General features: G+C 45.9%; 2 protein-coding genes across 3 annotated transcripts; one reads left to right on the top strand and one right to left on the bottom strand.

Annotated features, from left to right (window-relative positions):
• Positions 1–711: 711 nt before the first annotated feature.
• Positions 712–8,117, top strand: acaa1 (acetyl-CoA acyltransferase 1). Of its 2 annotated transcripts, XM_035637731.2 has the most exons (13): positions 712–834; positions 958–1,184; positions 2,908–3,001; positions 3,746–3,803; positions 3,887–3,966; positions 4,073–4,115; positions 5,056–5,154; positions 6,021–6,101; positions 6,501–6,691; positions 6,785–6,964; positions 7,088–7,143; positions 7,344–7,489; positions 7,571–8,117. In XM_035637731.2, exons 2-13 carry the CDS (start codon positions 1,005–1,007, stop codon positions 7,644–7,646), a joined length of 1,284 nt encoding a protein of 427 aa, XP_035493624.2. In that variant the 5' UTR covers positions 712–834; positions 958–1,004; the 3' UTR covers positions 7,647–8,117. The 2 variants fall into 2 exon arrangements, with proteins under 2 accessions (XP_035493624.2, XP_047189698.1); XM_047333742.1 differs by lacking the exon at positions 712–834 and having other exon boundaries at positions 851–1,184.
• Positions 8,118–9,561: 1,444 nt separating this feature from the next.
• On the bottom strand, positions 9,562–11,371 carry LOC118312804 (green-sensitive opsin). Its single transcript, XM_035637733.2, has 5 exons — positions 10,898–11,371; positions 10,631–10,799; positions 10,369–10,534; positions 10,042–10,281; positions 9,562–9,962 (listed from the first exon to the last, which is right to left on the bottom strand). Exons 1-5 carry the CDS (start codon positions 11,280–11,282, stop codon positions 9,864–9,866), a joined length of 1,059 nt encoding a protein of 352 aa, XP_035493626.2. The 5' UTR covers positions 11,283–11,371; the 3' UTR covers positions 9,562–9,863.
• Positions 11,372–14,506: the final 3,135 nt, after the last annotated feature.

Consider the following 14,506-nt stretch of genomic DNA (forward strand, 5'->3'; position numbering starts at 1 on the left):
TTCGTTCCATTTCTTTTTTTAGCGGGGCTGCATATGAGGGCTGGTTACCATGGTTACGTGAAAAGACAGGCAAGACAGTTTAATATTTATCCATATCATGAATATAAATATCAATGTATGGGTTCATTTTGGGGGGTATTTTGGTAAATGTCACATTAAAAGTTTTCACTTTGACAACAAACAGGAGGAAAACGTTGTGATGGACAAAGTCGGTGATATATGTATATATGTATATACATGTATGTATGTGTATATATACATACATATTTGAATTTATTTAATATATGTATCTGTATGTATGTATACATATATACACAAGTACATATTTATATATGAGTGTACTTATATAAATGGATACACATACATGTATATATACATGTATGTGTATATATGTATACATATTTAAATGTATTTAATATATGTATCTGTATGTATATACTGTAAACACACGTGTGTATATATATAAATGTGCGTGTGTGTGTGTATATATATAAATGTTTGTGGGTTTGTGTATATAAGTGTGTGTGTGTATATATATATATATATGTGTGTGTGTGTATATATAAATGTGTGTGTATGTATATATGTAAATGTGTGTGTATGTATATATATAAATGTGTGTGTGTGTGTGTGTATATATATATATATATATAAAAGTGTGTGTGTATTACAGTGTGAACATGAACCTGTCCTGATGAATCCTCTCGGTTTGTTTTCTGCTGTGAACCAGTGAAAAGCTCCGACGAAGCTCAAAACACAAGGGGGCGGGTCTTCGCTGGTCCAATCATGTGCCGCCGTTCATCTGGAGCTGATGAGACACGGAACCAGAACCAGGTGATCGTGAAAATGTTTGTGTCGTAATCAAATAAGAGAAGAAGGAAATGCTGTAAAACTCCCAGGAGGAAGAGGAGGAGTCTTCGCGCTGATTGTTCCTCTTCTCTCGCCGTCCACCGGAAGTGTCCGACGCTGAGCGACGTCCGACTGAACTCAGCTGCTGGATCGTAATGAACAGATTGAAGATCATCTCAGGTCACCTTTCTCCCGCTGGTTCCACGGACCACGAGCGGGACTTATGGGGGTCGACGTGTGGATCCGGACCCGCGGGCAGCAGCGGTCCGGAGGACGTGGTGGTGGTTCATGGACTGAGGACCGCCACCGGCAGAGCGAAGCGAGGATCTTTCAAGGTAACACCTGTAACCTCTTTAACACCTGTCACATCTGTGTAACACCTGTAACTTCTGTCACATCTGTAACACCTGTCACATCTGTAACTTCTGTCACACCTCTAACCTCTGTAACACCTGTAACTTCTGTCACACCTCTAACCTCTGTAACACCTGTAACTTCTGTCACACCTCTAACCTCTGTAACACCTGTAACTTCTGTCACACCTGTAACTTCTGTAACACCTGTAACTTCTGTCACATCTGTAACACCTCTAACTTCTGTAACACCTGTAACTTCTGTCACATCTGTAACACCTCTAACTTCTGTAACACCTGTCACACCTGTAACTTCTGTCACATCTGTAACTTCTGTCACATCTCTAACCTCTGTCACACCTCTAACTTCTGTCACACCTGTCACACCTGTAACACCTGTCACATCTGTAACTTCTGTCACATCTCTAACCTCTGTAACACCTGTAACTTCTGTCACACCTGTAACTTCTGTCACACCTCTAACCTCTGTAACACCTGTCACACCTGTAACTTCTGTCACATCTGTAACACCTCTAACTTCTGTAACACCTGTCACACCTGTAACTTCTGTCACATCTGTAACTTCTGTCACACCTCTAACCTCTGTAACACCTGTAACTTCTGTAACACCTCTAACCTCTGTCACAACTGTGTAACACCTGTAACTTCTGTAACCTCTGTAACACCTGTCTCACCTGTAACCTCTGTAACACCTGTAACTTCCTAACACCTCTAACCTCTGTCATACCTGTGTAACACCTGTAACTTCTGTCAGATCTGTAACTTCTGTCACACCTCTAACCTCTGTAACACCTGTAACTTCTGTCACACCTCTAACCTCTGTCACATCTGTGTAACACCTGTAACTTCTGTCACATCTGTGTAACACCTGTAACTCCTGTCACACCTGTAACCTCTGTAACACCTCTGTCACACCTCTGTAACACCTGTAACTTCTGTCACATCTGTAACACCTCTAACTTCTGTAACACCTGTCACACCTGTAACTTCTGTCACATCTGTAACTTCTGTCACACCTCTAACCTCTGTAACACCTGTAACTTCTGTAACACCTCTAACCTCTGTCACAACTGTGTAACACCTGTAACTTCTGTAACCTCTGTAACACCTGTCACACCTGTAACCTCTGTAACACCTGTAACTTCCTAACACCTCTAACCTCTGTAACACCTGTAACTTCTGTAACACCTCTAACCTTTGTCATACCTGTGTAACACCTGTAACTTCTGTCAGATCTGTAACTTCTGTCACAGCTCTAACCTCTGTAACACCTGTAACTTCTGTCACACCTCTAACCTCTGTCACACCTGTGTAACACCTGTAACTTCTGTCACATCTGTGTAACACCTGTAACTTCTGTCACACCTGTAACCTCTGTAACACCTCTGTCACACCTCTGTAACACCTGTAACTTCTGTCACACCTCTAACCTCTGTTACGCCTCTAACCTCTGTCACACCTCTAACCTCTGTAACACCTCTGTCACACCTCTGTAACACCTCTAACCTCTGTCACACCTGTAACCTCTGTTACACCTGTAACCTCTGACACACCTGTAACCTCTGTTACACCTGTAACCTCTGTCACACCTGTAACCTCTGTCACAGCTGTTACCTCTGTCACACCTGTAACCTCTGTCACAGCTGTTACCTCTGTCACACCTGTTACCTCTGGCGTGTTGCAGGACACCACGCCTGACGAGCTGCTGAGCGCGGTCATGACAGCGGTTCTGAAGGATATTGGACTCTCACCGAACCAGCTGGGAGACGTTTGTGTGGGTGAGGCAAGTCCCTGCGTGTCCGTTGATTAAATCATTCTACTTATTTTAACCCTCATTCAGGGAATCGGACACAAGTCCGATAGTCGTGGTTCGTTCACACCGGACGCAAAGTTTCTCACACGTGTAAAACTGTCCGACAGGAAACTAAATACCAGACCAAGCAGGTTGTGCTAACTGGGCCTAAAGCTAGTGTCCAACTACCTCGCTCACTTCCTGTCGTCTCCTCTCCTTCTTCGCCCGGTTACGATACAAATAGCAGCTGCTGTCAAAAAGCTTGAGGTGAGAAAAGAGTTTTGTCCTTAACGTTGATGCCAGTGACGTGAAGTTTGGTTCTAATCGCGTCTTTGCGTTGATTTTGAATGTAATCTACTCTACGTGTCCGGTGCGAACACAACCGAAGAGGCAGCTTTGGTCTGGAGCCAGATGTTGTGACAGATGTTCTGTTGTTCTGCACCGTGTGTTCACACGTGTTAAATCGTGTTCCTCCGTGTTCCCCCGTGTTCCCCCGTGTTCCTCCGTGTTCCCCCGTGTTCCCCTGTGTTCCCCTGTGTTCACACGTGTTAAATCGTGTTCCCCCGTTTTCCCCCGTGTTCCCCCGTGTTCCCTCGTGTTCCCTCGTGTTCCCCCGTGTTCCCCCGTGTTCCCTCGTGTTCCCCCGTGTTCCCTCGTGTTCCCCCGTGTTCCCTCGTGTTCCCCCGTGTTCCCTCGTGTTCCCTCGTGTTCCCCCTTGTTCCGTGTGCAGGTAACGTGCTGCAGCCCGGAGCCGGAGCTCTGATGGCCAGAGTGTCTCAGTTCCTCAGGTGAGACCGATCCCGGTTCACTCGCACTTGGTCCGTCACTCGTCCACACGTCTTTTCTCACGGCCCTGTGTTCTTCCCTTCAGTGGGTTCCCGGAGACCGTTCCCGTCTACACCGTTAACAGACAGTGCTCCTCTGGGCTGCAGGCGCTGTTCAACATAGCAGGTAAAAAAAACCCCAGAAGCTTCACTCGGAACAGATCGACTGACGGCGAGAACACAGCCGCCGTTTATTTACCCACAACCACCTGGTTCTCACCCTGTTTGTGCAGGAGCCATCAGAAGTGGATCCATTGACCTGGGCCTCGCCTGTGGGTACGTTTCATTTGTCCTTCCACGTATCTAAAATCTAAATCCCCAGAAGACCAACCAGGAACCTCCTGAAGGGCTATAGGACCAATTAAAGAACCACTCAACTTCTAAAGTACCTCTACAACCTCGTCATCAACCAGTAAAACTTCCAAAGTACATGAACAATGTTTGCAATGCCCATTAGAAACTCCAAAAGCACCAATAGAGCCTTCTTCACGAGTAGTAAAACTACTCAGCGAATCTCCTCAGAGACAAACAAGTTACTAAAGTACCTCTTCATTGTCCACGAGAAAGACCCACAAGAAACCTCTACAAGGACCTCTGCAAGGTACCAGTAGATCAATCAAAACCTGTAGAACCTCATCTGTCATCTCACTTCAGACTCCTGACATCCCCCTCAACCACCTGTAAGACCACAAAAACTCAATGACCATTAGAACCTCCAAAAGACCCCCAGAACCCCCCTCTGCAACCTCTACATACTCTTAAAGGTTCCCCTGGTACCTTCTTAATGACCAATAAAACCCTCTGTAGAACCAGAACAACCCACAGAACCCCTAGAACCTCTGCATGGACCAACAAAACACCCTGAAACTTCCTGAGAATCTCCCCAATTATCAGTAGAACCGTGTGAAAGACCCTTTCTAGATTGTCCTTGGAGATTCTCATTCATCCAGGTCACCATTATCCACGAGGGACTTGAATCAGGAGCAACTGGACTTGGTCGTAGTTTCTTCCAGATGTTTCACCTCTCTGAAGACCTGAAGAAGCCTTCAAGAAACTACAACCAAGTACAGTTGCTCCCGGTTCAAATCCCTCGTGGACTTTTCTAGATTCTGTAGATAATGTACTGACGTGTTAAATGACACAAAAGTAAAAGCCAAGTTCGTGAGCCAAGAGTTTCTTTTAACATGTCACCTGTTGGTGTGTCTGTGCGCTGCAGTGTGGAGAGCATGTCCCTGCGTGCGATGGGGAACCCTGGAGATCTGAGCTCCAGGCTGGTGGACATCGACAAGGCTAGAGACTGTATCATCCCCATGGGGTGAGTCCAGCGCTGCGTCAGGCCACGTGGAGAAATTATATTAATGATCCACATCAGAGTGAGAGAGTGAGAATAACAACCTGAGGCGGTAACTCCTCTGTCATCGACAAGTTCTAGCGGGGGTCGATCTTCTGGGACGTCAGGTAGGAGGACGAAAATCAAAGAATCTCTCAATGTCAAAGAAAATGATAAGAAGTTCCTGGATCAAACACAATTTTTGAAATGAGTTTGGTTCAGATTGATTGAATTTAAAGCCCCGGTGTGTAATTTTTGTAATTTTCTGGCGGCATCTGGTGGTGAAGTTACAAACCGCAGCCAACTGAGCGACCGACAGGGGACACTTTATGGCGGCGCACCGCTGATTCCATTTCCAGTTTCCATCAGCGTCTGAAAATTCAACGTGAACGCGACGTATTCTGGACGTTTAGTTCAACAACCGTATTCAACACGACGTAGAAACATGGAGACTCACACGGAGGTCGGTCCACCTCATGGAACTATATTTAACTCATATATGAACATAGTTATGGACAATATATTCAACTTCTGTGAATAAGTTCTTCTAAGTATGACACACTGTAGGTTTAAGGGCTGTTGTTGTTGGAGGTTTGACATCGACGGAGTCGGTCGGACAAACACAAGACTTACTTTAATTACTTCAGACAGAAATCTGTAAAACTCTTCACGGTTGTTAAAATCCCAGATTAAGTCTTAATCCCTGTGAATTATTAGTTGTTGCAGTCACAGAAATATATATGTTGTGATGATGAATGTGGATCAACGGTCAGCTGGTTAGTCCCCTCCCAGGTTGTGGTGTTGCGACTCTTCCTGCTTTGATTCGTGTCGGGTTTTGGTTTTTTTCGCAGCATCACCTCGGAGAACGTCGCAGAGAGATTCGGAGTCTCCAGAGAAAAGCAGGACGCCTTCGCTCTCGGCTCTCATCAGAAGTAATGAACATGTTTTATCTCATTTGACACTAATTATTCTTTAACTCCACCTCCGAATGCATTAATGATCCTGTTGGTTAGTCAGAGTTCATGTCACTTCAGAACAACTGTCCTCAGCAGCTCAACGGCACAAACGCTCCGGGGTTCAAATTCAACGGAAGCCTTGAGAGGCAAATGAAGTGGGAAAAAAAATATGTCAATCTTTCTGCCAGATATGAATCTAAAGATGAAAGTGAAAAAAGTGGCCGTCGAACAGATGACAAAAAACGGAACTAAAGGACAAAAGAATCCTGGCAAAATAAAAGAAAAACTGGCGTCTCTTTAGTTCAGCGTCACGTTGTGTTGTCTTGGTCAGACCCGTCTGTGGATGGTCAGTAATTTGGCTCCGCCCCCTCGCAGGGCGGCGCGGGCGCAGAGCGCCGGCAGGTTCCGCGAGGAGATCGTCCCCGTTACCGTGACGATGGTGGACGACAGAGGTGAAGACCGAGCGGTGACGGTCGAGGAAGACGAGGGCGTCCGACCCGGGACGACCCTGGAGGGACTCGCTAAACTCCGGCCGGTGTTCAAACCCGACGGCAGCACAACGGCAGGTGAGTGTGTGTCGCCGTGGCAACAGGCAACGGGATGAGCCTCTCTCTCTCTCTCTCTCTCTCTCTCACTCACACACACACACTCTACCTCAGGTAACTCCAGCCAGGTGAGCGACGGAGCAGCAGCCCTGCTGATTGGCCGCAGGGCTGCGGTGAAGGCTCTGGGTCTGCCGGTCCTCGGGGTCCTGAGGGCCAGCGCCGTGGTCGGCGTCCCGCCGGACGTCATGGGCATCGGACCTGCGGTCGCCATCCCCGCTGCCCTGGAGCAGGCTGGTGAGAAGTGTGTGTGTGATTGTGTGCGTGTGTGTGTGTGTGTGTGTGTAGTAGTTATGTAGTGATTGTGTGTGTGTGTGTGTGTGTGTAGAGGTTGTGTAGTGATGGTGTGTGTGTCCTCAGGACTCTCTGTGGCCGATGTGGACGTGTTTGAGATCAACGAGGCGTTCTCCAGTCAGGTGAGATCCTGTTGGCTCACGACTGAACTACTTTGATCGGTGACGTTCTGAACATCAGAACCGGAGCAGAAACCATCGTAATGACAAAGATTTTATTATTCTGGAAAGAAAAAGAAGATCTGACCAAGACGAGAAACCGTTTTCTGAGGACGATCCAGAGGATAAAGTTAGGTTCTGGTTCTGGTTCTGCTCGTCCTCAGGCGGTGTACTGCGTGGAGAAGCTGGGCATCCCGCCGGAGAAGGTGAATCCTAACGGCGGCGCCATCGCTCTGGGTCATCCTCTGGGCTGCACCGGCGCCCGACAGGTGGTGACGCTGCTGCACGAGCTGAGACGCCGCGGCAGGAGGTTCGTCCCGACCGCCGCTCAGAGACGCTGAAACAAAGATGAGATTTAAAGACATTGTCGTCTGACTTGTTTTGCCCGCAGGGCGTACGGCGTCGTGTCCATGTGCATCGGGACCGGGATGGGAGCGGCGGCTGTGTTCGAACACCCGGGACCGTAGGACGTGGTGGGTCGTCTGTATCAGGTGATCACAAGACGAGAGCTGCAGCAACTGATGGATTTGTTGATCAGCGGGAAAAATTAATCTGCAACGATAATCTGAAGATTGTTGTCAGTCGTTCCGTCTTCTTTAAAGTGAAAATTAGATGTATTTCTGTGTCACGTACGGACTGTGAATAAAGATAGGAACATGAACCCAAATCCTCACGATCGCCCCCCGGTGTCAGGCTGCAGTACAGGTCATAAGCCCCGCCCCCTCCATGTGAGGAGATGGGACATGGTCCATAGTCCAATATCTAAGTAGACGTTAAAAAAATTTAAGATGTACAACACGTCTCCTTTTGTACAAACATGAAGCTGCCATCTTGTGCTGGTGACGTCATGTGGGTGATCGTGGTATTGAGGCCCCGCCCCCCCACACACACACGCTCTCGACCAATCCTGAGTCAGTGTCAGCTGTCCAGCATGACGTGTCATCAAATAACTAATGAGAGTCAAAGTGATCAGAAACATGAACAAACATCAGTGTGATGACAACGACATCACGTGACATGGAGGGGGCGGGGCTTATGACCTTACTGCAGCCAGACACCAGGGGGCGATCAGGAGGATTTGACTTCATGTCTTCTTCATTTTATCTTTATTTAGTTGATGGTTTTTACCATTTGGCCTCATTAATCAGGAAAAACACTGAGTTTAATGTGTGAGGATGTTTTACATATGATTTAATAAACTGTACATGAAGATGTAATAACTAACTTTAACAGATGAATCACGTGTTTATAGCTCGTAATGCAGCAGAACTTTGGTCTGAGTGGAATATTTAGAATTCTGTATTTATAATTCTGACAGCGAAGGAATAAAGACAAATATTTCAATTGAAATGCTTTTGTTGAACTTGATGTTTTTGATGAATGTGGGAGGAAACCGGAGGAAACGACCCGTTCAGAAGACGACACTCACATTCATGACGGCTCAGGTTTATGTTGCCTTCACGTGGTGTCGGAATTCTGCTAAATACGAGTTGCCAACTTTGAAATTGCACATGAACGCCCCCTCGAGTCGTAATCACGAGTGGGAAACTCAGAGTTTTGATTCCTGAGTTCCGGATTTGGGTCGACCAGAACCTTTCAACATGGCGGAGAAGAGAAGGAACAGATTGATTAATGGATGGTACGTAACTCTTTATTTTTAATTGTGCAACAAGTATTAACTGTTGCTTGTGAACGTAACTATAATCTGTAATCTATGTTCACTTAACTTGATGAAGACCGATGATATTTATCGTGGTATCCATAACAAATGGACTTTGGTCTGTGACAACATCTTGTTTTGTTTGATTCGTTCTCACGCCTGTCCACTCATATTTACCACCGTAAGACATCAGATGTAAATGCTTCATATGTAACAGTAACTTACATGATGACGTGCGTCTTGTCTGGGTCATATTCATACTCTTCTTCTACTTAGGATTTAATCATCTATATCGTCTATATCTCCTTTCCTTTGACATAGGACGCTCCAGTGTACCCTATGCTAAGGGTATAGAAAAGGAAGCATTGAAGTTCCTTTCCTAAACATTTAGAGAATCTGAACAACACTTATAACGGTGCTGAGGAAACACTTCCGGGTCATTTCAGGATTTAGGACACTTCCTAAGTCAATTTGACAATTTGGAGCGCAACCTGGGAGGAAGCTGCAGAACCCAAAGAGAACCACATGGAGAACAGGCAAACTCCACAGAAAGACAGAAAGGTCTGGGACCTTCTCGCTGCGAGGCGGCGGTGCTCACCACCACACCACCGGGCCGCCCTGTGTAAAGACCCATGAAGACTTAGGAAACATTCTCCAAATATGTGATATTCACACGTGATAACAAAGACATGAGTTCAGACATGAATGAACACACCAGTGCATTTCTTTTTATGTATGCATTTATTATCTACTCCATCCTCTATTACTATCCTATTTTATAAAATACATAAAAATATTGTTTCTGGTAGACCAGTGGAAACCTCTGCTCCCCCACATAATGACAACACACTTCAGCAGGTTTACAGTTCGACTTGCGAGTTGAGGTGAAACAGTTCATTCAAACACACAAATGCTGTACAAGAGAACAAGATTTTTCAAGTTCAAGAGTTTTGTTTTCTCTAATTGGATCTTTTGGTAGCAATCGTCAAGGAGAGCGTCCACAGACGTGAGGACGTCGTCGTGACTAAGACACAGAGGAAACCTCTGTCTTGCTTGCGGATACTGAGCTCTCGTCGTCCACCGCGCTGCCCATTCCAATACTGCTCAGCATGCAGTTACGGAACTGAAAGGGAGAGCAAATTCAGAATCTGTGCGTACGCAGGAACCGAATGGAGACAAAAAAAGACTCATACTGAACCGACCTGTTTGTTCATCAGCACGTAGATCACAGTGTTGTACAAGGCAGAGCTCTTTGCAAAGAACGCGGGTATGGATGCAGTCAGGGCGGTGTAGGCTGCGCCCTTGTTCATGAAGATCCAGGCAGCGAAGGTGGCGTATGGTAACCAGGCTATCAGGAAGCCAAAGACCATCAGGATGCACATGCGTGTCACTTCCCTCTCAGCCTTCTGGGTCGACTCGGACTCCTGCTGCTGGGCTGCAGCCTGGAGAGTTGGGTCAAATCAAGTGGTGAATTCTACGAGGCTAACATGTATCTAAATGACGTTGGACAGATTTGAATTGTTACATACGGCCTTGACGGTCAGCACTAGACTTCCATAGGTGAAGAAAATCGTGAAGAAGGGTAAACAGAAGTGCACGCTGAACAAGTAGATGACGTATGATTCGTTGTTGAAGCCTGGGGCCAGGGTGTAGTAGTCGGGTCCGCAGGAGCATTGCAAGCCCTCGGGGATGTACCTGAGTCACACAAGAGAAGAAAGTCATATCGACCATGTTGCTCCCGACATCTGAAGTATCTAAGTGAGCAGAGATCATAACCTCAGTGAGCATCACCTGGACCAGCCAACAAGTGGAGGAGTGGCACACGCGAGAGCCATGATCCAGGTGAACGCGACTCCAGCTGCTGCGTGAGTTCCAGAGAACTTGAAGCTCCCCATGGGTTTGCAGACGACGATGTATCTCTCGACAGCCAGGATCACCAGAGACCAGAGGGAAACCTGACCTGTTGAAGGGAAGGGGAAGAGGAGTGAAACATTCATATTGTGGACTGAGCAATGAAAATAAAGTCGCTGCAAAAGCGTTGTGCGTCTTCTCTCTTACCTCCCACTGTGGAAAAGAATCCTTCAATAGCGCAGGTGGTGGGCCCGAGGATGAAGTAGCCGCTGATAGATGAGACAAATGTTAAGGTGAAGGCGAAGCAGCACATGATGAGTCCGGCCACGGCCAGGTTCACCAGGATGTAGTTGAGAGGTTGCCGGAGTTTTTTGTTCTGAGCCGTTACCAGCAACGTCAGGCCGTTGATGGGAGTTCCAGTGCACATCAGGAAAAACATGTAGAAAGCGAGAAGCTTGAACATGATGGGATCTGCCAAGTAATACTGTGGATATTCATACGGACTCCTGACGGCCCCGGTCCGGTTGGACATGGGGATGTAGAAGTTCTTGCCCTCTGTGCCATTTTGCTCTGTTCCTCCGTCCCAAGCCATCTTCAGCTGCCTCGTTCGCCGGAGTTTCAGTGGATGGAGAGTGTGCGAGGTCACCCAGTAGTCATTAATGGTGTAAGCCAACCCCACACAGGCAGCTTATGCGTTCCTGGGAGTTGTTTTATACCTCCCCCAGGTTATCCTCAAATTGGCAAAATTAGATTACAGGAGGATGTGAGGAATTGGAAAGCTCAAGTCTGATTTATAATTGACTTTGAGAAAGCGCTGAGGGACAGTGACTTAATGGTCACATGCACGGCTTTCAATTAACTTTTCTGACCACCAGCCAACATGGCTAGTGGATTTTTAAAGTTACCAGCCAATCAGATTTTCCACTGGCCAAATGTGACATTTTATACAAACAAATGTATGAAACACATTTGTATTTGTTTCTTGGTGAAATCTGAGCCACTCGCGACGCGACGGCCAGTTCACTTCACTTCTTCATGTTTCTGCTCCCTTGTTTTGTTTCGCTCCGCTCGTCATCGACACCACGCACGCAGCCGACACGCAGCCGACATGCTGCCGACACGCAGCCGACACGCAGTCGACATGCTGCCGACACGCAGCCGACACGCTGCCGACATGCTACCAACGGTCATGGGACACGTCACGACATCGTGTCGGTTGGAAATGTAGGATTAGTGCTACGAGCAGCGTTGCCAGATGAAGAATTTACGTTTCCAAGACAAACAAACACGAAAACAGCCTAAATTTCTTGGCAGAAAAAACAGAAACCAGACACTGACGATGTCGCAGCCTGTCGATTCGAACAGACGCAGTGTCGTTGGCTTCATTCATCAGCAGCCACAATGTGACCGGCCAGAGAGAATTCAATTTAAAGCCCTGGTCTCAACATAGACATACACATATACATAAATTCAACATCTGTCTTCATCTTGATGTTGCATGTCGGGCAGAAAACGACAATATGAACCACATTCTGATTCAGGATGACTTCTCTCTGTAGCCTACGATTACTGACAATTGTTTTTTAAAGATTTTACACATTTGGTTTTTTTTTTAATTATTGAAAGAATAATTATTTTCAGTATTTCCAGGGAGTGGAGGTAGAAACATTTCAAATTCAGAATGATCTGAATGATCTCAAATGTGTGGATTACCTTGCAGCGTTGTGTACAGCGGAGGCTTTGTTCACCCTGCTAATCGTCTCTCAAGGCCTCCGCTGGCTTTACGCTTGACGTTAGGCACAAATCCAGCTTAGGGCTGAATTTGTGCTTAATGGACTTGTGCCTAATTGATTCATCAAGCCATCCTAAAGCTGGATTTACACAAGCATAAATGATGCTCACGGGTCAAAGGTCTTTCTGCTCATCCGCGTGTCGAGGCAGCGAGGAGGAGTGACCGTGGCGAGGCGGCGCAGCTCTGCACCAACCTGCTTAGGCTCACGTCTCGGAGGTCGGGTCATTACGAGACGGATCACGGCGCTTCAGGACGACGGGATTGTGTAATCCGCCTAATGCCCAGGATGCAGTGGAGAGGCTCACGGCTGAACGTGCAGCCGAGGTCAGAGACGCCGCAGCGCCGGACACGACACCAGCGCCTGCAGCGACTCTCCCCAGGTAACACTCTGGGTTCTTCATGTTCCTGTTGTGTTGTCGCTCAATCGGACAATGATGCGTCATGTTGTCACTTTTTAAAGGGACTCATCTGAGGGATCTTTTGGACCACGGAGTTTATGGAGACCAGGAAGGTGAAGAGTGACACGAATATCACTGGTTCAGAAGATCCTCCTGAGTTTGGGCTCAACACAAACACATTTACCCCCATTTGTACATGTGGGACGAATAAAGGCCATTTCATCGTATCGTATCTCATCGTATCTCATCGTATCTCATCTCATCTCATCTAATCTCATCTCATCGTATGTCATCGTATCTCATCGTATCTCATCGTAACTCATCGTATCTCATCTCATCTCATCTCATCTCATCTCATCGTATCTCATCGTATCTCATCGTATCTCATCTCATCTCATCGTATCTCATCGTATCTCATCGTATCTCATCTCATCTCATCGTATCTCATCTCATCGTATCTCATCTCATCTCATCTCATCTCATCTCATGGTATCTCATCGTATCTCATCGTATCTCATCGTATCTCATCTCATCTCATCGTATCTCATCTCATCTCATCTCATCTCATCGTATCTCATCGTAACTCATTGTATCTCATCTCATCTCATCTCATCTCATCTCATCGTATCTCATCGTATCTCATCTCATCTCATCTCATCTCATCGTATCTCATCGTATCTCATCTCATCTCATCTCATCTCATCTCATGGTATCTCATAGTATCGTATCTCATCGTATCTCATCTCATCTCATCTCATCGTATCTTATCTCATTGTATCTTATCTTATCTCATCTCATCTCATCTCATCTCATCGTATCTCATCGTATCTCATCTCATCTCATCTCATCTCATCGTATCTTATCTCATTGTATCTTATCGTATCTCATCTCATCTCATCTCATCTCATCGTATCTCATCGTATCTTATCTCATCGTATCTCATTGTATCTCATCGTATCTCATCGTATCTCATCTCATCGTATCTCATCGTATCTTATCTCATCGTATCTTATCTCATTGTATCTTATCTCATCGTATCTCATCTCATCTTATCTCATTGTATCTTATCTCTTCGTATCTTATCTCATCGTATCTCATTGTATCTTATCTTATCGTATCTTATCTTATCTCATCTTATCGTATCTCATCTCATCTCATCTCATCGTATCTTATCTTATCTCATCTCATCGTATCTCATCGTATCTCATCTCATCGTATCTCATCTCATCTCATCTCATCGTATCTTATCTTATCGTATCTTATCTCATCGTATCTTATCTCATCGTATCTCATTGTATCTTATCTTATCGTATCTTATCTTATCTCATCTTATCTTATCGTATCTCATCTCATCTCATCGTATCTTATCTTATCTTATCGTATCTTATCTTATCTCATCTCATCGTATCTCATCTCATCTCATCTCATCTCATCTCATCGTATCGTATCTCATCTCATCTCATCTCGTCGTATCTCATCGTATCTCGTCTCATCTCATCTCATCTCATCTCATCGTATCTCATAGTATCGTATCTCATCTCATCTCATCGTATCTTATCTCATTGTATCTCATCTCATCTCATCTCATCTCATCGTATCTCATCGTATCTCATCTCATCTCATCTC

Source organism: Scophthalmus maximus, chromosome 8, assembly GCF_022379125.1.
Source record: "Scophthalmus maximus strain ysfricsl-2021 chromosome 8, ASM2237912v1, whole genome shotgun sequence".
NCBI classification, from domain to species: domain Eukaryota; kingdom Metazoa; phylum Chordata; class Actinopteri; order Pleuronectiformes; family Scophthalmidae; genus Scophthalmus; species Scophthalmus maximus.

Excerpts from the sequence above, each read along its gene's own strand:
- acaa1 (XM_035637731.2), top strand. The coding sequence starts at position 1,005 with ATGAACAGATTGAAGATCATCTCAGGTCACCTTTCTCCCGCTGGTTCC. Across the intron at positions 1,185-2,907 it reads CGAAGCGAGGATCTTTCAAG|GACACCACGCCTGACGAGCT; the intron begins GTAACACCTGTA and ends GGCGTGTTGCAG. Across the intron at positions 3,804-3,886 it reads AGAGTGTCTCAGTTCCTCAG|TGGGTTCCCGGAGACCGTTC; the intron begins GTGAGACCGATC and ends TCTTCCCTTCAG.
- LOC118312804 (XM_035637733.2), bottom strand. The coding sequence starts at position 11,282 with ATGGCTTGGGACGGAGGAACAGAGCAAAATGGCACAGAGGGCAAGAAC. Across the intron at positions 10,535-10,630 it reads CCACTTGTTGGCTGGTCCAG|GTACATCCCCGAGGGCTTGC; the intron begins GTGATGCTCACT and ends TGTGTGACTCAG. Across the intron at positions 10,282-10,368 it reads TAGTGCTGACCGTCAAGGCC|GCTGCAGCCCAGCAGCAGGA; the intron begins GTATGTAACAAT and ends CCAACTCTCCAG.